General features: G+C 35.1%; 1 protein-coding gene across 5 annotated transcripts in view; it reads right to left on the minus strand.

Moving 5' to 3' along the window:
* The window catches only part of TMTC2 (transmembrane O-mannosyltransferase targeting cadherins 2), a 386,679-nt gene that overhangs the window by 180,186 nt on the left and 180,885 nt on the right, over positions 1-25,608 (minus strand). For all 5 annotated transcript variants that reach the window (XR_012493906.1, XR_012493907.1, XM_019754143.2 and 2 more), the window contains exon 3: positions 4,084-4,912. Coding sequence is in view for 3 of the 5 variants with exons in the window: in XM_019754143.2 (XP_019609702.1) it covers positions 4,084-4,912 (829 nt within the window). In the remaining 2 variants the exon portion in view is untranslated. The remainder of the gene's footprint in view (positions 1-4,083; positions 4,913-25,608) is intronic.

The raw sequence follows: 25,608 nt of genomic DNA on the forward strand, positions 1-25,608 counted from the left end.
TTTTCTTACTATTGTCACCCCAATAAATTTTAAGTAAAAAAAAGTACAAATTGCCAGTTTTAAAAAAATAGTCACGGGGATGTAAAGTACAGTATAGGGAATATAGTGAATAACGTTGTAGTAACTATGTGGTGTCAGATAGATACTAGACTTATTGGGGTGATCACTTCATACATTATACACGTATAAAGGTCTAATCACCATGCTGTATATCTGAAACTAATATAGTACTGTATGTCAACTGTAATTAAAAAATAAAAAAAATTTAATTACAATTTAAAAAAAAAAGGTAAGAGAATGAGTTTCCAACCCGCTTATTCCAGTTCACCATGGTGGGTGGCCAGAGCCTCTCCCTGAAGCTCAGGGAGAAAGATGGGACACCAACCAGGACATGACGTCCTTCCACCCATCGCAGGGCATGCGCGCGCGCACACACACACACACACACACACACACACACTCTGGGACAATGCAAACATGCCAATGAATCTAACATGCACATCTTTGGGATGTGGGAGGAAGCTGGAGTATCCAGAGAAAACCCACACAGACATGGGGAGAACATATAAATTCCACACAGACAGTGGCCCCGACTAAGAATTGATTTTTTTTTCTCATCAATGTTATTACCAAATGCCATCATTCAAGGACTTGCTGTACAGCACGTATACACTGTACAAAGGTGCGATTCACGTCTCAGGCAGGATGGAGCAGACGGCCCAAGATTCCATCACACTGCTCAGAATAGCACGCAATGTAACACTTATGAAATGTTTATTTCTGGAGTTTTCCATATGATATTTTCAGACCAAGATTCACCACAGGTGACTGCAAGTAGGGAAAGGAAACCCTTGGATAAAGGAGAAATAGTGTATGCCCTTCTCGTTCTCCATAACAAAGGTCTCCTCTCCAAGGGAAAGACCTTACCAAAGCCTTGAGCTGTGGAGGAAAGTCTCACTCCAGACCCATCTAGCCTTACCGTTTCAACAGGAAAGGGAGATAGGGAAAATTAACAAACACTCAGGAAGTTCGCAGCCCAGAAACACTAGGATTTAATCATAAAGTAACAGAATACTAGACTCCGCACTCATTTTACCATATACCAATATGGCTCCAGTGTAAGTACAGGGGGTTACAGTGGAAAGAGATGCAAAACACAGACTCTCAGTTCTTAGAGAAGCCCAAAGACAACAGGAGGGACAAGAATGAAGACATCAGACAACTCTGAAGCCTCTGGCACCTGTAACTACAGCAAACATTAAACACAGCCCAACGCCTAGCCAGACTAACATTAAACCTCACACTAAGCCTATTTACCTCAGTTCCTATTTCCTGATACATCACGCCACTTTCAACAAAACATTACAAGGCACGCTAAAAGATAAGAAAATAGAAGCACGGAGATCAGGCCACAGGCTTTCACTAATAACCCAATAAAAGATGAAGTTGGCTTGGGCCATGGTAGTAACAGTGGAGGTAGCAAAAAGTGGTCAAGTTCTGGATGTATTTTTGAAGAGACAGCAGAGAGGATATGCTAATGAAATGGACGTGGGGTGTGAAAGAAAAAGAGGAGGTATGGCTGACTGCAAAGCGTTTATCAGAGCTGCTGGAAAAGTGCAGTTGCCATCCACTGAGATGGTCAAGTCTTCAGGATTACAGTGGATCAGGAATTCAATGTCTCAAGACATAACACCCGTCAGCTGTCTATTCATTTAACTAATAAAGATTACACAGAAATATATTACAAACCAAGGAAATGCTTAATGATTAATTTACCAAGTGAATGAATAAACCAAAAAATGATCAAACATTTTAACCACGTCACCAAAATAACTTAATCAAAATCATAATCATCACTGTCAACAGTCATAGTAGGTAACATTGAAAAATATCTAGGAGTTTACAAAATGCTTTCGCCTACTCTGGGACAGAGACTGTCACTTACAGTCTAGCAGCTGAGTACCTGCCCTTCCCTTCTTCCAGAGCAATAAAATCTGGTTGGGTACTTGGCTTCCCAGAACAGAGATACCATTTCCCAGTCTTCTTTGAAGCTAGGTGTGGCCAATGGTCTGTGAGCAAATGTGGGGTGTGCAATTTCTGTGATATGCACTTAAAGAGAATGGTTATACCCACCACTTGCCCTCTCTCTCCCTCTTCCTGTTAGCTGAAGTGCTGATGTGATAATGAGCCATTTTGGACCATATGGACAGGGTGACACTACTGAGATGGCAAGGGAACAAAAGAGAAGGAGGCTGGATCCTGAAAACCCATGGCGCCATCTTATCAGCTCCGGGCTACACATACTTAGACTGTGACATGAAAGAATAGAGCTATCGTTTAAGCTACTGTTATCACGGCTCTTTGTTACAGTAAGTAGCTTAAAACTCAACCAATAAATGTAATAAATCCTCAGAATAACCACGTGATGCAAATAATATGCAAAGGTTTTCTTCTTTTAATTCCTTACTATGTATCTGTTTCAAACAGCGGGAAAATATGCTGGCAACATAGACGTGTTTTATATACTTATATCTACCAGTGAAGAAAAACTAACTGAAACTCATTCTGTGAGAACTGTGTGCAACAATTTTACAGCAAGATTTAGGTTCTGGCATTTAATACATTGTGTAGCACTCACTACCTAGAGAAGCCCCACGGTGAAGATTTTTTTCATGAGAATCTCCATTTTAATGCTTCTGCTGCTATTAAAATCCCTGCAATCTATCAAGCATGGTAAGTACCAACAATTAGTTCCGTGGCTTAAAGAAATATGTAGTTGCTCACTGAATTCTTGATTTAATTGGTAATCAGATAAGAATGCCACGGTCGCTTCTGGAGTGTCTAGATCTTTGGATATATACCCTGGCATTCATCCGCAGCCCATTTCATACAATTGCAACAGTTTAATACTTTCGGTATTTGAATACCAGTACAGAACTGTATTGGAAAAAGTAGAAAAAGACCAGTTTAAATGCTATGCAATCAAACATCATTTAAAGGATAACTGAAAAAATGGCTTATGAAGAACAAGACTATTTGGCACTATTTACTATTATTATAAATATAATATTATGCATAAAATATAAAAATAATGTATATACATATTATGTATAAAATAATTGACTGTAGAATCCTACTTCGTATGCAACTTTTGATAACATTCGATGAGTATCTTTTCTTCTCGTTCCTTTTCTAAAGTACCAATAACCAAAGCTTCAAGTTCTTGACCTCGACAAAATGGGCTGAATATATTAAATGTAAACTTACTTTCATTCAATTGCTCTCTAGCTTCCACCACCATTTAATTGCTTACACCAGATACATCCATTGTAACAGCTTTTGACCATTCATTTATGCTCTAAAGGAGACTACTTTCTACCCTGGATATCGATTCTGAGATTTGCTGAAATAACTTTCTAAATCCAAAACAATAGTAAAAAATATGATCCATCTTCTCATTGTACAGTGGAAATTTTATTTCCCCAAGTGACTTAAGAGCTCTTAAATAAGAATGTGCTAACTACTTGGCAACACCTGATGATTTTAGCCTCTGCCAAGCTAAGGGTGACTCACGCTTGCATGCGTATACACTGACACCTAGAGACACAATTCCAACATTCAGAGGTAGCCTTACCTCCAACTCTGTTAAAGATGTCAGTGTTAGTCTTGTGGAATTTCCTCAGGTGAGGCTTAGAAAACAGAAGAGCTGAAGTATATATAAGTGGGATAACCTGACTTTTATTACATGATGAAAGAGACGATGTCCATAGCAGTATTTGAAAATGTGAAAAACAAGCATTTTTCTAAACTTGTGATAGTCAATATTTTTACAGAACAGTTCCAATTCCTCTGGACAAGTGTAGCCAAGAACAGAGGAAAATAATACTTCCCTATTCCAAACACGCTGATATGTCTCTGAACTGTACTGCTCATCTCTTAAAAAGTGAAAAAAGAAGGCAAGATAATAGGTATTGCACAAAAGGACCTCATCTTCCTTAATACTGTATTTTAAGGCAAAAAGCAAAGATACACAAAGGCAGAAAGAGTAAACCGTCTAGGCAAAAGAATAAAATAAATTATTACCTTTAGCGGGGTTTACTTTTATCCCTGACCTATACAGCATTTCCTCATTCTGCCAGTCTCCATTCCTGATTGCAGTCTTGAGTCCATAGAAAACAATTAAAGTAGCTGTAGCATAAAAAATCAAGCTCTTGAGAAACCGCTTTTGGACTTTAACATAAAGGGCTCTGGCACCCACTGTAATGAGGAGGCAGAAGCCCATACTAGGAATATACAATACTCGCTCTGCAATTACAAAACCGACATAGAAAAACAGGTTCGTGGCAGGAACAAAGGGTATGATTAACAAAGATAAAGACAGAACAACGATGTTCTCCGTAGAAGGAAGTTGTGTTCTCTGGGACACATTATTTTTAATGCCATTCTCGACTTTGGATGCAAAGCTGGGCTTAATCTCTGAGTTCCGGCACTCCACATCTGAATGGCAGCTATGGCCATTGGCATTCTGCTTGCCATTGGTTACAAATTTCTCATTGCATTCTCTTTCCATGCTTGGGCTCTTCAAACCATAGTAGGCAAGGAGGAGGAGCCCAATATAGAGGGCCACGGTGTGTAGGTTTCTCCAGTCACAAATCGTTTTGAGCAGAGGCACGGCATCCATTGACCAATCAAAACTGAGAGTATCTGGGCAGAGCAACAGCCAGAGGTTCTTGGTGGGCAGGTAGAAGAAGGTGAGCGTGCGAGCCAGGAGGCTGTCCGAATCAGCAGCTGGGTTGTCAGAGTTGGAAAAGCTCGGTGGTTTGTTTCCCATCCAGTATAAACGGGCACCCAAAAGGGAAGTACCCCAGAAAGTTAACAAACTAATGCTGAGGAAAAGAGACAAGTTCTTCCCCTGAAAACAAAAACAAACAAAAAGAGGGGAAAAAATTAAGATCATCGATACAGCATGAAAACACTTAACTTTTTGAGATGAAATACTTTCTTAAATGGACAGTTAAAAATGCAGCACTATGTCTCAAACATATGACTGCATTTCCATCTGCTTCTAAACCTGTGGAGGGGAATTCTAATCTGAAAAAAAATTGACTGTAGAATCCTACTTCATATGCAACTTTTGATAACATTCGATGAGTATCTTTTCTTCTCGTTCCTTTTCTAAAGTACCAATAACCAAAGCTTCAAGTTCTTGACCTCGACAAAATGGGCTGAATATATTTCCCTCTTGGAATTGGTATCAGGTCAAAACACGACAACAATACAGTACTTGGCATTCTGCATGGGCTATAGTAGGCACCTAATGACATAAAGTAAACTGTCTTCTTTCATTGTATAGTTTAGATTCTGGGGAAAAACAAAGTGCAGTCATGACAGAAAACATGGGGTATGACAATACTTTGCTCGGCTCTCAGGCAGGATCAGTATTTAGCTATGTCTATGCCAGTCTTCATTTCACTGTCTTGGATTTCCTTGCAGAATTTACAGCTTAAGCGTTCATCTGCCACCCCCATGCCGCCACTGACATCAGTGACATCAAACATTCATTAACACTCTCCATGAATACCCAATTTTTCACGTTGATGACAACTTTTTAAAAATAAAATGACTTTAAGAACTGATTTACTATTTTAAGAGAAAGAAAGTTGTCAGAGGAAGGCAAAAAGGCATCACTGTTAATGAGAATGTTCTGGCGGACTCTTTCAGCCTGAAGAAGAACTTACTGATCTCAAACGACCTGAGTCCTGAAGAGGCAGTTGGGGGAGAGGGAGGGATGGATACCATATCCCATCCCCAATGATTCACTGGTAATGCGATCTCGTACTGCACACAATCTGGCCTTGCACAGAATTTTCATACTCAATGACATTCAGAATGGTGCTTGGCACCTTACAATGGATCTATCAAATATTTAGTTTGAAAAACAATTTGCAGTGGTTACCAGCGGGTGGTAGGAGAGGGTAAAGGGGGTCAAATATATGGTGATGTAAGGAGAACTGGTGAGCACACAATGTTACATAGAGATGATGTATTACAGAATTGTACACTTGAAATCTATGTAATTCTAGTAACCATTGTCACCCCGATAAATTTGATTTTAAGAAAAATCTGCAAAAGACAACAAAAGCAAAAACAAGTGGGATTATATTAAACTAAAAAGCTTCATCAAAGCAAAGCAAACCATAAACAAAATGAAAAGTAATCTGTGGAATGGAGAAAATATTTTGAAATCAAGTATCTGATAAGGGGTTAATAGCCAAAATGGTAGGTTGGTGCAAAATTAATTGCGTTTTTTGCAACTATTTTTAACCCTTTAAAACGCAGTTAGTTTTGTACCAACCTAAATATATAAAGAACTCATACAACTTAATAGAAGAAACATATTCAACTGCAAAATGGGCGTAGGATCTGAATAGACATTTTTCCAAAAAAAGACATAAAGAGGACCAACAGGTGCATGAAAAGATGCTCAACATCATTAATCATCAGGGAAATACAAATCAAAACCACAACCAGATATCACCTCACACCTGTTAGAATGGCTATTATCAAAAAGCAAGAGGTGACAAGTGGTTGCAAGGATATGGAGAAAAGGGAACCCTTCTGCACAGTTGGTGGGAATGAAAATCGGTACATCCACTATAGAAAACAGTATAAAGCGTCCTCAAAAAAATATAAATAGAGCTACCCTATGATTCAGCAATTCCACTTCTGGGTACTTATTTGAAGGAAATGAAATCACTATCTCCAAAAGTTATCTGCACCCCCATGTTCACTGCAGCATTATTTACAATAGCCAAGATAATGGAAGCATCCCAAGAATATATCAATGGATAAATGGATAAAGGAAATGTGATATAGACATCTATAGATAAAGAAGTAAAGGGAGAAGAGGTTATAAGTTAAAAATCTGAATAATGAAAATGAGAAACACAAACATGGAAATTATGGACAATTTTAGGACATTGAATTATTCACTAATATCAAATCATAATAATGTTAAATTCACAAAACTGTCTCAGTGTTTTAAAAACACGTGTAGCAGACCTCTGCTCAAAATCAATTCTCGTAACACTATCTAGAATTTTTAATGGTAGGGAGAGTAATATGTTCAGTCATCATCAACGTTTAACTTTCAGGTCTCTCTGAGAAAAATGAAATGATTCAAAGCCTCTTTATCATCTAAAAGTAACTTTTGCAAACCATTACCTTGGCTCCTCTGAAATCCTACACAGCAAAAGTCTTAAAGTTTCTTGAGTATAGAAAAAAAAAAAAAATGACGCCACACAAAACCAAATGTTAAAAGTGTAATAACTTGGTGGATCCATCACATAATTGAGTATTCGTGAATTACACAAAGGAGAAACATAACATTTGGCATAAATGAGAAAAGATATCATGGATAAGAAGATCGAACTTGAAAAACAATTCAATTTTTAATATGTACTGAAAGTCCATTTCCAAATTGTAACTAAAGGCCTCTCCATAACAATATCTTCTGGTTGGACTGAGTGGAGAGAAAGAGAGAAAGGAAGAAGCCATTACAAAAACAGCTGCAATCAGGCAAGAACAAAAGCAAAGCAGGAAGAGAACTTTACAGGGAGGTAAATATAATCAGGTTTCTTTGCTAGTCATGAAACCCCAAAATAAGTTGGATTTAATAATTATGTAATTCTATTTTACTCCTAAAGATAGAAGTGCCAAAAGGCAAAACTACTTTATTCATTAATTTTTAATATAAGCCTCTTTAGTAATTTATTATATTTTAATAAATTGTTATCAAAATAAGACATTGAGATCAAAGATGTGATAAAAATGATTCTAGCGTTTATGATGCTGGAAGAATATTAAATACAATAAACTACAAAATAGAGATGTGAGTGATACAAACTATTCAATGGTAAATATTATGTAAGACGTCTAAATACTGAGAAAATGACAAAAATAAAAAAGCCTAAGTAAAAATAAAACATTAGCATTAATTTATGTAGTACTTTGCATTTAAAATATTTTCATATAGTCTCCAATTTAAGCAACTGACATAACTAAGTCCCAAAATGACATGCTCTCATACACTCATTCTCACTTAACGGTGAAGTCTGTAAGGGCTAAATAAATGACAAAGTTAAAGGAAAATTAAACTCATACATAAAAGAAAATTGATTTGAAAATGTTTAAAATGGAAGAGTTCTCAGGCTTCATGACTAGCAACCACTTTTTAAATAGCGTAAATTTGAAGTTACAGCTTTAAGTCGCTTTAATGCTTTCCAATATAATTTTGGTAAAATATATCATGTATAAAAAGAGGATTCTGATAAAACCCAAACTCTCTTCTAACTTTATATACTGATCCTGTGGAAATAACCTTAAAAATAAGGTGAAAGGAAAAATGCATAGAAGAGGTGGTTTTTTTTATTAATTTTAGTTCCTATGCTCTGATATATGGATGAAATCAAATTAGCAAATTGTTACTGAGCCATAGCTGGGAGCCAAGTGACCGTACAATTAGCCTCAGCATTTCTTTGTTCTTGGCTTGGTGTGTCAGATTGATTCAGCACAGGTATTTCTGAGATAAGGCATGAGAGTTCTGAGAGTTGCCACCGTAAGCTTGTTAAGTTAAAACTAGTGAAAATCCATACATAGACGATGAGACTTCAAAGTCAGGAAAATTAAACATTATCTGCGTATAGCCTTTGATTGAGAACATCAGAAAATGATTGCAATTTAATAACAAAAACATAATCAGTTCATTCAACATTTCATTACGGCCACTGTTATGTAGCAGGCACTCTACTGTGCACTGGATACGCACCTGAAAGAACAGAGACAAGAGATCCTGTGCTCTTGGAGCTTCATGTATTGTATTGTGTCCAGAAAAAAACACTTTGCGAGGAGTAGAATCATAGTCCCTTAAAGGACAGTTTTCAGATCTAAGGAACCATCAATATCAATTGCAAGCTTTTAAAAATACCAGTATCCTAATGGAGCGGAAGTTGAGAATCATTGCTTGTTTGTACAAGTCTAATGCTTAGTTCCGACATTAAAAACACTGTTGGTCTATGGTTTTCATTTCATGAAGTTTTAAAGCATATTTTCTTCCTTCAAAATGAATAAACTACAATGAAATATAAATAAAGCTTTTTCCCATGCTCGGGGACAAAGTGAATTCTAAGTATAATAAATTAAGTGTCACGAAGGTCAGGCTACAAAGGAACTGAGATCTTTGTAATAAGTAGAATTTAGGGTTGAGATATTCAGGTCTTGTTGCACTATACAGAAGACAGGATTTCTTTCCATAAAAAAAAAAAAAAATAGTCTCCTAAATATAAATCACACAAGGCACATAATTCAATAAAAATAGATTAAAAATATAGACAGGAAATTCAGGGGGAAAGACAACAAAGATGTTTGAACAAATGCTCAATTTCATTCATTAATAAAAACGAAAATCAAACTGTAAAAAGGTATTTCAGATGAATCTAAGTAAAAAAAAGAAAATTTGAAAAATCTGTCACTAAAATTGCATTGAAACAAGATAGTCACATATAGGAAAAATACAAATTATATAGTTTTGGTGGAAAATTTTAAAGTACTGAGGAAAAATTAATAATGTATATCTTCTATTATTTGATAATCTGAATTTAGTTACATACTCTAACAAAACCTCTTAGATTTAAACACAAGAACATCTAATTCACCATTGTTTATGAAAGCAAAAATAAGAAAAAAGCTAAAAATTTCAATACAGCAATATGGAAATAAACCATGGCATACCCACATCATTTGTATCTATAACGCTAAAAATACACACATGCACTCACACACACTATATATATATATATATATGCAAATATATGTACATTTACACACACACACACACATCTGTATCAACATGAAAAATACTTTAAGACAAATGAACCAAATCATTGATTCTATGGTAACATGACCAGTGAAAAATCATGTTGTAAAATGTGCATATTATAAAGTCATACAGGTATTCAGGAAAAAATAACACAGATTTTTCACAAATGCATACATATGTATGTAAAGCATTTTTTTTTCAAGTCTAGATATAATTACACCAAACATGAGATAATGAAATTTCCAGGGCAGGGAGGGGAGGGAAATGGATAGATGGATAAGAGATAAAGATGGCTTTAAATTGATGAGTAGTTGCTGTTTATTCACAGCCCTCCAAATTTTATTGGAAGAAAACTAAAACGTTTGACAATCTGGTATGCTTAAACTTACATTTCTAGGTTAAAAAATTTTTGAAACAAATATAGAAATAATGTCAGCATATCTAAATTCTGATTAAAGGCACATAAGTAGCTGTTGTGTTAATTCCTACAGTTTTCTATTTAGTATTTACTGTAGTTATTATAATTGTTACATTTCTCAACATCAGAAAATACTTTTCCACGTCCCAATTAATCTATCTACAATTATTTTGTAATCCTTACCTTAATTTTGCTTGAAAATCTCTTAATTTCACAAGAAAATTAGATAAAAACACAATGTACCTCAGTTGAGATACAAAATTATGATATGACCCAAAACCACAGTTTTAGATCTGGGATATAATAATTGACACATCTTTGAATCATCAGAGGTTAATACAGAGCCTGATACTTGTAGGTACAGTCATGTGCCACATAACCATTTTTCACTCAATAACAGCCCACATATATGAGGGTAGTCCCTTAAGATTTTAATGGATCTGAAATACTGTGGCGATGCTGGTGTAAACAAACCTACTGCACTGCCAGTCATACAAAATTACTGCACAATTATTACAGCACATAATACTTGATAATGATAATAAATGACTATGTTACAATATTCAATACAGTGCTGAATTTAGTATTCAATACAGTATAAATCTGCTGTACAGGCTCGTAGCCTAGGAACAATAGGCTGTACCATACAGCCTAGGTGTGTAGTGGGCTATACATCTAGGTTTGTGTCAGTACACTCTTTGATGTTCATGCAATAATAAAGTTACCTAATGACAGATTTCTCAGAATGTATCAAGATGGTTAAGAAGCACATGACTGTATTCAAATAAATGATTCTTTAACGCTGATGCTCACCAAAAGTCAGTTTCTACCTATCATTATCTCACACCTTTTAAATCCTGTTATGATAAATACTTACTCCCAATGCCCCACAAAGGCTCATTCATAAATTAAACACTATTGTACAACTCCAAGGCCATTTAAAAATAATTTGGTTGTCATCATATGCAGATATTGGCCTTGTCACCTTTACATCACATTTTCTGCCTGTTTCCATCCCTCTCATGAAAAGTATACATAAAAGCAATGTCATATGTTCTGAAGGAACATTTTCCTAACTACAACTTCGTTACAAAAGTAGAATTAGAAATGGGAAAATTGCAACTCTTAAAAAAAAATCTTATCAGATACATTTCATGTCAATTATTGAATAGACAGGGTTCCTTCATGTTTTAATTCACTATTTACAAAATGATATAAATATGGGGGCGGCCAGATGACTCAGTTGGTTAGAGCGCGAGCTCTAAATAACAGGGTTGCAGTTCGATTCCCACATGGGCCAGTGAGCTGCGCCCTCCACAACTAGACTGAAGGACAACTTGGAGCTGATGGGCCCTGGAGAAGCACACTGTTCCCAATATTCAATAATTTTTTTTTTATATATAGGACATATATCTTTATGAAAGTCTAATTTTTCTATAAGTGCATATTATGTTTTTAATCTTTTTAAAAGTTCTTCTTTCACATAAAAAGGGAAATCAGCTCTAATATCCATTTTATTGAAAAAAAACAAAAACTATGTATTTCTAATTACAAAATTTTAGAGGAGTTTTTCTGGAACTCTCAGACATAGGAAATCATAGGATGGAAATCAGCTAAGAATATAATGTTCATAGTTGACAATTTTATCTCCAGTCTTTGAGTACACACATGGAATAAATGAATGTAGCTATTAATCAGCAAATAATGTGAAATGTATGATAAAACGTCAGAATCATTCCCACCCCTCACCTAAATATGAAATCAAAGCTGATAAGAAGACCCTGCCATATTAATTAGTGATGATGCTTTTAAGAAGCTCTGTAGTGAATTATTTTCTCCTATGTGAGTCTTTGACTAAAGAAATAACACAAGACAAAAAAGCAAAAATCAACTATAACATCTCTACTCTCCATTATTCAAGAAAAATTGATATTCATGATGGCAGCTTTAATGTTGTGCTCTGATCTCATATTTTGTGGGGCACAAAGGAAACTGAAAAGGAATATTTTAGACTCAATGAAAGAAAAATGTAAACATTCTGGCTTACAGTATTAAAACCATCATGAGACTCACTTTTTGGCAACCTAATGAAAATAAATTACTTAAGCATAAGGCTCATTTAATTCCAAATTAATCCCTTGGCAATGATAGTAGAATTGTAATAACAAAGTAGATAAAAATAAGTATCTGTAAGTTACAAGAATAACTGAGAGAAAAGGCTATCTAGACATAACAAAAATCTAGCATCTTCTATTTTGTATCCACCATTCATCACTGAATTCATAAGCTTCCCTTATAGCAATAATATAGGATTTTTCCTAACTGCCTGCCTTTCCAAAATAGTTCTCATTGGAGACTCATCCCAAAACGTGAATATAAAAGCATATTTTTCTGAATTCCTGACAAGAAGGAGTATATGGCTAAAGGATAATTAGTAATTGTTTCTAGAACATAGTCATGTAATTAATCAAAGTTTTGCCATAATCAAGTTGTCAGGGTACTTCCTTTGTTTTCCTTCAAAGGACAAAATAGGTTTCCTTAATAATTACCCTCTATATAAGATTATAAATTTTTTTCCACATTAACAAACAATACAAAATAATTTTAATATTTAGTGTTTCAAAAGATATAAAGAGGTTCAGTGGATGGACATACCCAGTCTCTGTGAGGAAAGAATTTAAAGATTAGGGACATAAAAAAATATGGTTCTGAAATATTCAGCACTTTTGAATATAAGGAATTCTTTAATTTATTCAAGCTGAGTCTATAATATACTATAATACTTTATGCTATGTTCAAACATCCATCAGAAAGCATCTATACATACCCAGATAAACGCATAACAGCTTAATAAATCAATTAAAGATTGAATTTCACTGATGAAAATTTACATTTTCTTTAGACCAGAGTATCATTTACCAGCAAGGTTTTCATCAAGGGAGTGTATGGTTATATAAAAATCCCAAGAGTGTCAAAAGCATACTTCATGTATTTGACATAATGAATGACACATGATATTTATCCAAAGTTTATAATCTAACACATTTGGGTTGATTTGATAGCAAAAAGTCACCAAAAACAACAGTTGTTGTTTTTTTCTCTTTTCTTATTTCAGTTACAATCACCACTATTAGCCTATTAGAAATTCCTCACAATCTTTATTCATACATATGATACTAGCTAACACTGGTAAAAATTAACATTTTATTTAAAACATTTAAAAAACCGTAAATTACAGAGAAGGAACTGAAGATGACCATCTATCCTTCTTTCATTTAATCATACTTGAAAGAGATTCTCCCTAATTTTACTTTTTATTCTTTAAATGGTATTACAGAATGCTCACATCTTGGTTTCTAATACAAGTTTCCAAGACAAAGAACCAGGGTTCCTTGGAGAAATGCACTGACTTTAGTACTGGGGCAGGAAATACACAAGATGAGCCTGGAGCATTTATAAGTGCTAGAAAGTGAGGAAGTACCACACACACACACACACACACACACACACACACACACACAAGTTGATGTCAAAGTGTCAAAGGGACACACTATCTGCTTAAAGAGCTCCCAACAGCCAAAACTGGGACAATTCAAGGAACAAAACAAGTAAAGTGGTATTGAATTATAACCCAACATATAAAATAAATATTCTTAAGTACATATGGATAAATAAATGATACAATAAATAAATAAATGAGGGAGAAGAGACAATCCTCCACTACAGAATTCCAAATAATTTACGTACATACTCCACCCACAAAGCGGGAAAGCCCAACATCCCACTCCATATGTGGGCCACGCAGTGACTTCCTTCCACAGAACACAGTACAGAAAGGAGAGAAGCTGGAGGGATTACTCTAGTGGAGAAACATGAGAAATGCTAACTCAGCCAAGTGATCAAGGTCAACATCAACAGCAGAAGTCATGTTGATATTGTGCACCCTTGATAAAACATGATAAAAAAAATTGCACCTGTGTTCTTCCTCTCAAAACCCACAAAAAGCTAACCATGAGGAAAACATCTGGCAAATTCCAATGAAGAACATTTCTCAAAATATCTAACTAGAAATCCTTAAGACTGTGAAGGTTATCAAAAGCTAAGTTTGAAGAACTATCACAACCAGGAGGAGACAAGACAAATAAATGCAATGCGCCACCCTAGATGGCATCTCAGAACAGAAAAAGAACAGTAGGTAAAAATGAAGGAAATCTGAGTAAATGATGAACTTAGGTAATAATGTATGAGCATTGGTTAATTAATTATAAAATACATACTATCCTAAAGTAAGGTGACAAGGAAACTGGGTGTGAAGTATATGGGAACTCTGTTCTATCTTCTCAATTTTTCTGTAAACCTAGAACTGTTCTAAAAAATAAAATTAATATTTAAAGAATGGTTGTTACAAAAAGCTTTAGAAATCAAATGAAATTAAGTAGATGGGCTTTGACAGGTTACTATCTGGAAGCTTCAAGTGAAGAAATACAGTTGGCTCTCTGTACCTGGGGGTTACATATCCTTGGATTCAACCAACCACACATCAAAATTTTTCAGGAAACAAACAAAAGTTCCAAAGAGCAAAACTTGAATTTGCCATACACCAAGTACTATGCTGAATCCATGCAAATGCAAATCTATATGCAAATGCAGGTTACATGCAAATACTAAGCCATTTTATATAAGGGACTTGAGCATCCGTAGATTTTGGTATCCGTGGGGGTCCTGGAACCAATTACCCACGGATACTGAGGGTTGACTATATTAACAACTGACATTAGCAATTGAAAATTAATACCAACATAACTGCACATTAACATTTTAACTGCCGTCTAAATTAATCCAAAAAGATGGAACAACAGAACGAAGCAAAATTCAGGTTCAATGATCACAGTTGTTTATACACAGCATGATATGAGAGATGACATATTGATTTCAAGTCCTGATTGGTTTTTGTCTGCCACTCTATATAGCATTTGTAGTACACACACTATAAACCCCGAAATGAGTAAAATATCAAGGAAAGGATGCTTCTAAACCCGTGTCCAAAAATTGAGACGTTTTGTTGGCATGGTGACCCATTCTTCCCCATTAAGCTAACATGGGGAAATCAAGCAGTTAGAAATTTCTTGAGTACCCATGGCAAGCTTCTTCTAGAGCTAAGGAATAGAAACTGAAGTACCCAAAGAATTCAAAGACCTGAACAGCAAGGGGTGTGTCACCCCCCCTAACCCAATACACTAAAAGCAAGCCCCTGAATGCCAGTCTTCAGAGTAATCTTGTTTAGCTTAAAATAAGAGGTTAACACTTGCCACCAGGCAGTGCACTATGGTCAAATCAGGTTGGCCACGAAACAAAACAGCCTTTATGAAGAAAATATGTGAAGAAAATATCCTTTGTGACCTAAGAATCAAAAAATACTTTAAACAAAAGAAGATACCTCTCTTTGACTACCAGAACATTTTTGGTTTTTTATTAAACTCCTTTCCCTATACTTTAAAAACACACCTAAAAGTTAGAGAAATCAAAATGAAAGAGCTTCAAGTGAACTGAATTTGGGAAAGGAACTCATCTACTGATCTCTCCTCAAGTGGGCAACTGCATTGCAAATGTAGTTCCTCTGCCAATGGATTAAACTGCAACATTCTTTTAACTCTGTGTGGCTTTAGTGCGACAAACCAGCCATTATGAGATGCGTTCCAGTCTCATTAATGAGTTAAGCATCTGAGTCCAGCATTTTGGAAACATAAAGAGACAAACTATAATGAGACTTCCCTCAGTGGGGAGGCCAAGATACAGCCATCTTCTCTCCAAGATACCATAATAGGCAGCTATTTAATGAGTATGGGAGTTTTTCTATGAAGAAAGAGAGACAAATAAGAAAAAAAAATTTATATATAGAAATAAAACTTAATATACATACCTTATAGGTAGGTGTCCCTTAATACACATAAATTCAATGCTTATTGTTTTTAAATGGAAATATGCTCCCACTCAATAATTACACTTGTCTTCTGCTAAATACAGAGTCAAATGCCAACATGGACAAATGATTATTTACTTTTTCTCAAAAATAAAAATGCAGGCCTCTACCTATATATTTCTCACATGGAGTTTGTCTTTATTCTCAAAATGCCACACTGATTTAAAACACTTGTTTCTGTGATTGGGAAACTGAGGCAGAGTAATTAGAGTTTTTGAGAGAAAATTTTCACTTGGGAAAACATCCATCAATTTTATAATTCTTCTTTCAATATCTGGTGATTACAACGATTTAGAAATTCCCAGACATCACTGTGGCACAGACTGAGGCATTATAATTAGCAGTCATTCAGAGCAGAATCAAACAGAACTGGAATCTTTACAAGATCAGCTGAGTAGAACATTCTAGGTTTACTGAGCAAGCAGAAGGGGTCATCACCTACCTTCCCTGCCTAACAGAAAACAGAATAAATGAACAACGATGCCAAATTTTCAAGTGCATCAGAGCAGTAAAGGAAGTTATGGTTAGTAGAATCTATTAGAGAAAAAAACAACTCTACTTCCAAATCTTTGTTAGGTGGACAATTTGGTTTCTCCCTTTCATATAGAAGAGACGTAAGGAGCAGCAAAGTAGTGACATCAGCCGTAACCGATGGCTGGTTACTTGGAAATATCTTAAAAACAAAAATTGAGTTTTCCTGAAAAGAACAGTAATCTTTCACACCTATGCATCTCATTACTCCGAAAGCCAATTTCTTTTTGAAAAGTAAAACAGTAAACCTAGACGGCAGTATCCATTATAAACAAATGGAGTAACTTTCCTAAGAGCACAAATTAACATTTGTACCATCAAATAAGCATTTCGTAAATGCATGTCTTTATTAGCTGGAATTAATCATCAAAAGGTTGACCCTCAAATTATGCTTGCTTTATAAATAATAAACTAGTTGCACATTTCATGTTATACAGACATAGAAATGATTGATACAGCTGCCAAGTGGCCATGAGCCAGATGTTTGGGAACAAACTAAAATACTAAAAAGTTTTCAGTTCAGGTTCTGTTCTGATAGGCTCCCCAAAAGGGTCTTCTTGCCAGAAGCAACTTGGCAAAATGTGATTTTTGGAGCCTATTGGTGGTGGCTACCAATCTAAACAGATGAAATCTTTGTGTAAATGTAACCCACCTCATTTCTTTCCTTCTCTTTTAATGTGAGTTTGAAATTGAATTTTAATCATATGCTAACTTTTAAAGATCATATATGAGAATTGAGGTGTTCAGAAAGCTCATAGGTAAACTTCACAAGAAGATTTTGAAACAGAAAGCAACTTGAAAACTCTGAAACCCATATAATCATTGCAGTGTTGGTCTTCTACTTAAGACTTCAGTACAACCCAAAAGTTTCACCTTACTTCAAATTAGTTAAAAAAAGATTTCTGCATGTATTAAATACCTATTTTGAGGGCCATTAAAACTCTTCCCATTAATTTTCCTTTTTAGCACGTCTAGCCTTTGTAGCTATCAATAAATATTTCAAATTGTTTCAGACAGGGTTAAAATCTCTTTTGTTGTTGTTGTTGTTTTTTTGCCTTAAGATGTGTATCTTTGATTTTTAGCAGTGTCTATTTAAAACACCCTAGAATTAAATAAGATTCACTGCAAAAATCTCTCACGAGTCTTCAAAACACATTTGGATTATTCTTTCAGCTCAATACAGCTCCAATTAGTACTAATCATTACCATGGCCTAATTATTTAAAATTAAATACACTGAACTTACACGTGCAAACATTTTGCAATTCCACCCCACATCCACTTTTCTTTTTAAGTTAATTTATAAGATTAGACAACTTGTTTTAGTAGATTATTATCATTGGATAAAGTCCAAAATGCATTTATCTAATGGGAATTCTGTCTGCTTTAACAGTTGTGTTTAGTGGACACTCTCTGACTCAAGTGTCAATCATTTTTTGAGTGGCTCCTGGCCCTTACTTAGAACCCTGCTGGGAGAAGAGCAAGAAGTGTTTTCCAGGTGCATGACTGACACTCAGTAAGTCTGAACTAAACAAAGGGGAAGTGGAAGGTGTTCGGTAAAATACTTTTCTGGAAGGCCATCTTCTTGCTCCCTACTCAACACACTCTTGTTCAAAGGCACTGGTCACTGTCCCCTCATGCGATGCCATCAGGCAGCTTCAATACAGCAATGAACACCAGCGACACTTACAACTGCAGAAAACTCATGCAACCCATGTGATGGGCAAGTCAAACAATAACAAAACCAAAAGATGAAAAATCTTAACACCATGCTATACATTTTGAGTACCAGAAAATAATAAAAATTGTAGGATGCGTTAGAATCTTTATTTGACTCCTATAACGCAAACATTTCTTTTTAAGTAATATCAGGAAATTCCATTGTTGAATAGGTTTCCATAATAACTCCTAAACAAAACACACTAGAACTTTTAGAGTGAGGATCGTATTTCTTAATAAACCCATTTTTATTCTATCCTGCACCATATCTCAAATCAACCCACATATCTTGTTCCTTCAACAATCTAAACAAAGGCAGGTCATCTAAATGATATGCTAAAGCAAGTACAAATTAAGCTCCATTGTCTACATATGAGACTAGATATTATGAGGAAAGAGAGAATTGTGTATAATTGCCTAATGAATTCAAACACCTGTTAAGTGCTTTCATACCTCCCAAATGAGATCCTGGCATCTAGGGAAGAGAGCAGTGCTTTAGAAAGCAACGTTATATTCTGTCATTGTATTTCACTATGGAATGTGAAGGAAATCATTTATTAGTAGTAGTAACACTAATTACAAATGTTTATTCAATATTTTACAGCATGTTCTTAACGCATATTATTCTCCAATAATTCTTTCTGAAACCTTATGATGTTTGTAAACTTTGTGAATTAGTATTTTACAAAAAGGCAGGCAGAAATCGGAGGTGACGTATGTGGCTCACAGTTAACAGGTAGAAAGACTAGATTCAAAGCCATGTCCTTCGTAAGTCCAAGTGTTCCACCCCACCCCACCCTAAACCACACAGTACCCAGCTTGCAACCACTATCTCCAAATCTTCACCAGCCAGGTTCTCAATCTGCTCTCCCGCTTTCCAACCTCAAGGTGATAACTGACATAAAAGCTCACTAACTTCTACAGGAAAAGCTCAGAAAGCCACAGGTGGGTAAACGCTAGAGAGATCGAGATAATAAATTTATATTTGTAAAATCCCAGAACTTTAGAGAGCATCTCTTTAATATTTATTTTGTAGGGAGGAAAATGGTGTCCGTAGAGCTTAAATGTGTTCCCCAGGACACTAAGCTGTTCCTTCACGGTCAGGACTGGAAATTTCACTTTCCTTTATGTCCGTGGCATGGTCCTTTATCCTTTTATTTATATTTTTAATTACTACTCTTCATCAAGAATCTACAATAATTATCTAAAACAAGAATAAATTCCAAGGTCTTCGGCCTGGTATTCAAAGCTGGTCTAAAATTTGGCTCATCTTTTGTATTTAAGTTCAAAATCCCCTCATACTTGTCTCTTTATTATTCTATGTATAAAACAAATGTGTATCCCTCTGCCTAATGTTGCCACCATCTTAAGTGTTCTCCCTCACTTCCGGCTTACATTCCACTTCTTCCACAAGACTTCCCCAATTTCTCCAGGCTACATTAATCCCTGCCTTCTCGAAACTCTCTCTTATAACTTGTTCCAGATATGAAAGATATCAGATCTTGCAAAGGTAAAGTGTGACGTTAAGGCCCAAAGTGACACTAAGCATATATCATCTTAATGACTATCACACTCTTACGGAAACTGAGTTTCGCTTCTCCCACATGAATACAAGCTCCTTGACGATAGGGATTTGTCTGTTTTGTTCGCTAAAGTATATGATCCACAGCAACTAGACAGCTCCTGGCACAGCGCAGGCACTCAATATTGGAAGGATGAAGGAGTACATAAATGACCGAGCAAATGACTGAATGAACAAAAGAACAAAAAACACGAAACAGGAGTCTAGAAGGGCACTTTAAAGCCAGTATATGAAGGCAGTTTTAGATCCTCCAGAATCTTGATACAATGATCACAGTCCAGTATGACTTTGGTCTGCATACCTGTACAGCACCGTAGATAGAGGGGATTCTTTACCCTGGGATTTTTTGAAGTCTATATAGATAAGTGATACTGCAGCTCCTTCTTTCTTTAACTTATATGTTTTACCTCAGTGTCCATAGTTTCTTTAACAATTTGATTTTTTTTTTCCTGGTGGGCACTGTATTATTGGGAGTTAGAACAATGGTAAACCATTTAAAGCTCCTCTCGCCAATAAGTCCTGTCCCTTATAGAAAAAACTTCAAGTGTGTTTTAAATATATTTGAACTATGAAGCCAGGTCAAGTTCCTAATCCTTAGGACTATTTTTAATCAGTGAAGAATAGGAGAAGAATGCAGTCTCTAAGGAAGGAAAGAAAAAAAAAGGAGAGAAAGAGACAAAGAGAGAGAGAACAAGGGAGGGAGAAAAGGAGTCAGGAAGACAAGGCAATCTTTAGACTTGCCAAGTTCACCTGAACAAGAGGGCAATAATCAAAGTACATAATACCTCTGGGCAGCTTCAGCTCTAAATGAAGAGCCTTAAAATACCCACTTCATTTCCTGAGGTCGTTAGGAGGTGAGCTGAAGTGTCAGGAAGACTTGTAAACAATATAACTAAACAAATGAAAGGCATTACTACGAATTTGAGGGATAGGATATTCTTGAAACAGCAAAGTCAGTTCCTTCTAAAGGATGCTAGTGTAGGATCTGAGAAACTTCTCTGTAATTGAATACTTCCCAGTGACTGAACACTGTGGTCCCAGGGAGCAAGCTATTTTTAATCTTGTTTCCAAATATCCCTGTTAAAAATACACCCACTTCCCAGTCTAGCATTATAGTGAATAACAAAATTTAACGATTAATGAATATAAAAAATGGACCAATAATAGCCTTGCAATGTTACATAATAGGAGTATTCACATGTAATGCAGCCCTTTAATGAACTCTGACTTCTAAAAAAAATACATTAATAATAGAAACAACCAAACATATGATCTTTATGGCACGTATTTTAAAGTTTGACGATTTGTAGAAAAAGTGACCATTTTAAAATAGATAAAAATCAAAATGGCTCACATTAGTTGAGAACTTACTATGTGCTAGGCACTCAGAGATTCCTATGTATTAGCTTATTTAATCTTCAAAAAACCCTACATATGAGATGCACTGAGGTACAAAGAGGTAAATATCAGAATTCCCAGGTCATACTGATATTAAAGCAGCAAGCATTATATTTCCTCATTCAACCAGCTGCCTGTTTAAGAAAGAGGAAAAAATATTATAAATTTTAAAAAATCTGAAATAACTTTGTAAAGGGCCAAATACAAAGCTGCATTCAAAAAGAACAATTAAGCAATCGATTTTAGTGTATTGACAGAAAAGTCAGGATTTGAGATATTGGCTTGATGTGTTTCTTGTTTTTTTTTTAAAAAGGAAAATATATGCTAAACTCACATTTATCTTTGCAGATTTAGTTATCTTCGATTTTAAAAATTCCGAATCAATAATTCTAATGGTGTTCAATTTTCCTGTGTTCCTCATTTCGACAGAATGAAATGGCCCATTTTCAAAGAGAAGGATGAGCACTCTAACACAGTAAATATAAATAACCTATATTACAAATAACCTATGTCACAACCACCAATGCATTTATCACCAAGATATTTAAAAAAAAAAAAAAAAATCACTGCCAAAGCTAATCACTTTTTATCTACTCAGGAGGTAAACACTGTTAAGAAACCCACCATCACCCAACCACCACCAACTATGGCCAAGAAAAAAAAAACTATTAAACTGGTACAAGATTTATTTCTCGATTTTTTTTTTCTCCTTCATGACAAAATTATTTGGCTTTTGTATTAAGAGCAATAAATAAATATGCTTACTTTTTTTTTCTAAGTAATTTGCCAAAAAAAAAAAAAAAAAATCAAGAAAGATGAAAAAGAAAAATTCAAGTATCCCTACATTACAAGCTGAATTTCAACTGAAGATATATTTTTACAGCTGCTATGAACTTCTAGAGCTGGTTATTCTTGGAAACCACCTTCTGCTTACTTGGGCTTCCTTTAGGGGAGAATTGTTACCAAAGTTTACTTTGTATGATTATTTTGAATGAATTGGATGTCCAGAGAATAGTCCTAGTGCTACGTTTGGACTTGAATTTACTTTCAAAATTCTAGTAAAGGAGATCCTACTAACACAGAGCAAGACTGGTGATATCTGCTCAGTGAGCTCACTAGTTCTCTGATAAAATGTACAGCAGGAAAAGAGAGTAAAGATCATATACTCTCAGTACACTAGTCTAGGTTTCCTCAACTGTAAAAAAGGAAGATTAAAATCCTCAACAGAAGCGTTAAAAATCCAGATAAAAACAAATGTGAAAGCCATTTGTAAAAGGTACGTAAAAGGTATGAAGTCGAATGATTCGTACTATTATAAATATATTGTCCTAAACGATCGTTTGGGAGTGACTTAATACACACGGGTGTATTAACTAAGTCACCAGGTAGAACCAGCCAACTACAGCCTGTAGGCCGAATCGGGTACTAGAACACAGCTACACCAACTTGCTCTCAGGAGGCCAGCAGAGTCGAGTAGCTGTCATGGTGTCCACATGACCTGCAAAGCACAAAAGATTTACTATCTGGCCCTCTGAGTAGAAAACAAAGTATGGTAAATTCTCAGTCCAGTTTACTGTTTGACACTTGATAACACTTCTTCAAGGATTTTTTTCTTTTTTAATTTTCTTACAGAGAATTGCCAATTTACTTGGTATTTAAGGAAAACATGCTATTTTTTCTTGCATAGGAAAAGGGATCAGAGTCAATTTCTAATTATGTGTCTAAAATGACAGTCCAGCTAATGTAAAAATGACATAACTCCCTATTCTAGTTTACATAACTAATTCATTAAGAATTAAAAAGTATGAATCACTTCTGAGAATTCATTTCAGATAATCAAGTGTTAATGGTATTTAAGTTTAAAAAAAGATAATGAAATAGACAACATCAGGATACAAGGTATCATAGGGAGATATTTTAATTCAAATAGACTCTCTAAAAGGTACAACCCAGAACATACAGCCCATTTCAGTTTGCAGCAAATACTTACTTGGTCCTCAAAGAAACATTATTATAGTACTTTGGGATCTAAAGCTTTTGTTCTTTAGAATAAATGAAAACAATATCTATACAATAAACCCATCTTTCCAATCACATTATTCCAAAGACAAGGAAAGTTATGAATTTTACGGAAAAAAAAAAGATTAGCAATAAAATTATTTTTTAAACTAGAATGAGGTAATTTGGTTCCTGAAGCATCCACAGAAACTCCCACATTAGGAAAATAACCCCTGCAGAGGTTAAATGACTTGTCCACAATTACATAACTAGGTAGTGGCAGAAACTGTGCAAGAACCCAAGCCTCCTGATTAGAACAGCAGAATTTATGTCATTATGCCATATGGCCATACTTTTCACAGCATGTTCCCTTTATCTCTGAAATCACAACTTCTCTCAAAGGTCTAACATTTTTCAGAGGCTTTTATGTAACTAACCTAGAAAAGGCTACGAGCTGGACGCAAAGGTTTAGGTTCAAACAACCTTTATATAAATTTGATGTAAATCAGCAAATATCTTAATGGTATATTAAATTTTTATAGAATAATTCTCCAATAATTAACTTTATGTTATTACTCTTTTTAAAATGGCTTAGAAATTAATTTGCCTCTAGGAGGCAAGCTGGGGCATATTTTAGGATAGCTGTTTCTTTAAATTCACATTCAGTCCCTTCTTAAAGTGTATACTATGTCTAAAAAATGTTTCCTTTCTTCAAAAGGTAATAGAATGGAAATTGGGTTTTTCCTAGATTTTACAAACACCTTTACACTTTGATAAAACTCCTGGTCAAACCTAAAAACACATCAATTATACGTATTTAAATACAACCTAATTATTTCTGCATGTGTAAGACAAAACTGAGAGGTAACTACACGAGAAAGAAAAAGTACCCAGATTCCTAATTACACTGTAAACCACTGATATTCATTCCAAAATCAAGGGCTGCCTGTACCACACACACAGCCAAGAAAGCAATCAAATAGTGACGTCAGATTCTTACTCAAGAAAATAGCATTTATGTAAGGGCCTCCAATTTATCATAGTTTTCAAAAACCAAAAATAAGAATCCAAGCATTCTGAACTAAACATAACCCCCAAAATCCATTCTGATCACCCAAACTCCATTACCAAGTTGTTAAATAGTAAATAAGACAGGCAAGCATATTAAATACACCAGTGCAAACATTCAGAGTTCTCAGTAAAGCTATAACCAGGTTTACTGACTTGCAGGATTTGAGGTCAACTTTTCTCGACAAATTTTGTTAAACTTGAAAAGTATTTAAAACAAAAATTAAAAAAAAAAAAAAACCTACATCTTTGACAATCAATAACTACAGGTCCACACTCCCTTATCCTTTAAAAATATGAAATTAAGATTACAGTGATAGTTGCAAAAATTCGGTGAAGACACTCAAAACCAATAAATTATACACTTTAAATGGGTCAATTTTATGATCTGTGAATTATATCTCAATAAAACTGTGAAAAATAACAAACACAAAAGCCTGACTTGCACTGATATGAGGTTGTTTATAGCCTTAATTTATTCCGTTTACTGTAAATATTCATATATCCCCCTTCAAAAAAAAAAATTAAAGTTTCTTACTACGAAATGCTGCTGTGTTAGAGGCGTTACATTAATACAGAGCTTATGCACTCTTTTACCTTTGGATAATTTTTCAAAAGTCAGAGTTTTGGGTAATGAATCAGTGAATTTGTAGTCCCTTTTGATATAAATGGAGGAAAGCTCAGATTACAAAAGCAGTCTTTATAATCCACATCAAACAAGATCTGACATCCTGTGCAGTTTAGGACTAAGGCACACTGGCACTCGCTGGCTTCACATTGCTAGGTATTCTAAGTCATAGCTTTGCTGAACTTTGCAGGAAAAAGTTTTTATCCAAATTATAAAGCAACCTCTATAGCGCAGACTCATCCTTTTCCTTATAAAGCCATGAGGAATGCACTGCCTGTCAAGGACACATAAATACGTTAACATGTTTGATTAGCAAAGACGCAGTAATATGAGATTCTGAGGCGAACCAAATGCTTCCATGTGAAATGACTCCAGAGAATCCTTTTTGATAATGCTTTTGAGAAACACCA

The sequence above is a fragment of the Rhinolophus sinicus genome, linkage group LG02 (assembly GCF_036562045.2).
Source record: "Rhinolophus sinicus isolate RSC01 linkage group LG02, ASM3656204v1, whole genome shotgun sequence".
Taxonomy (NCBI): Eukaryota; Metazoa; Chordata; class Mammalia; order Chiroptera; family Rhinolophidae; genus Rhinolophus; species Rhinolophus sinicus.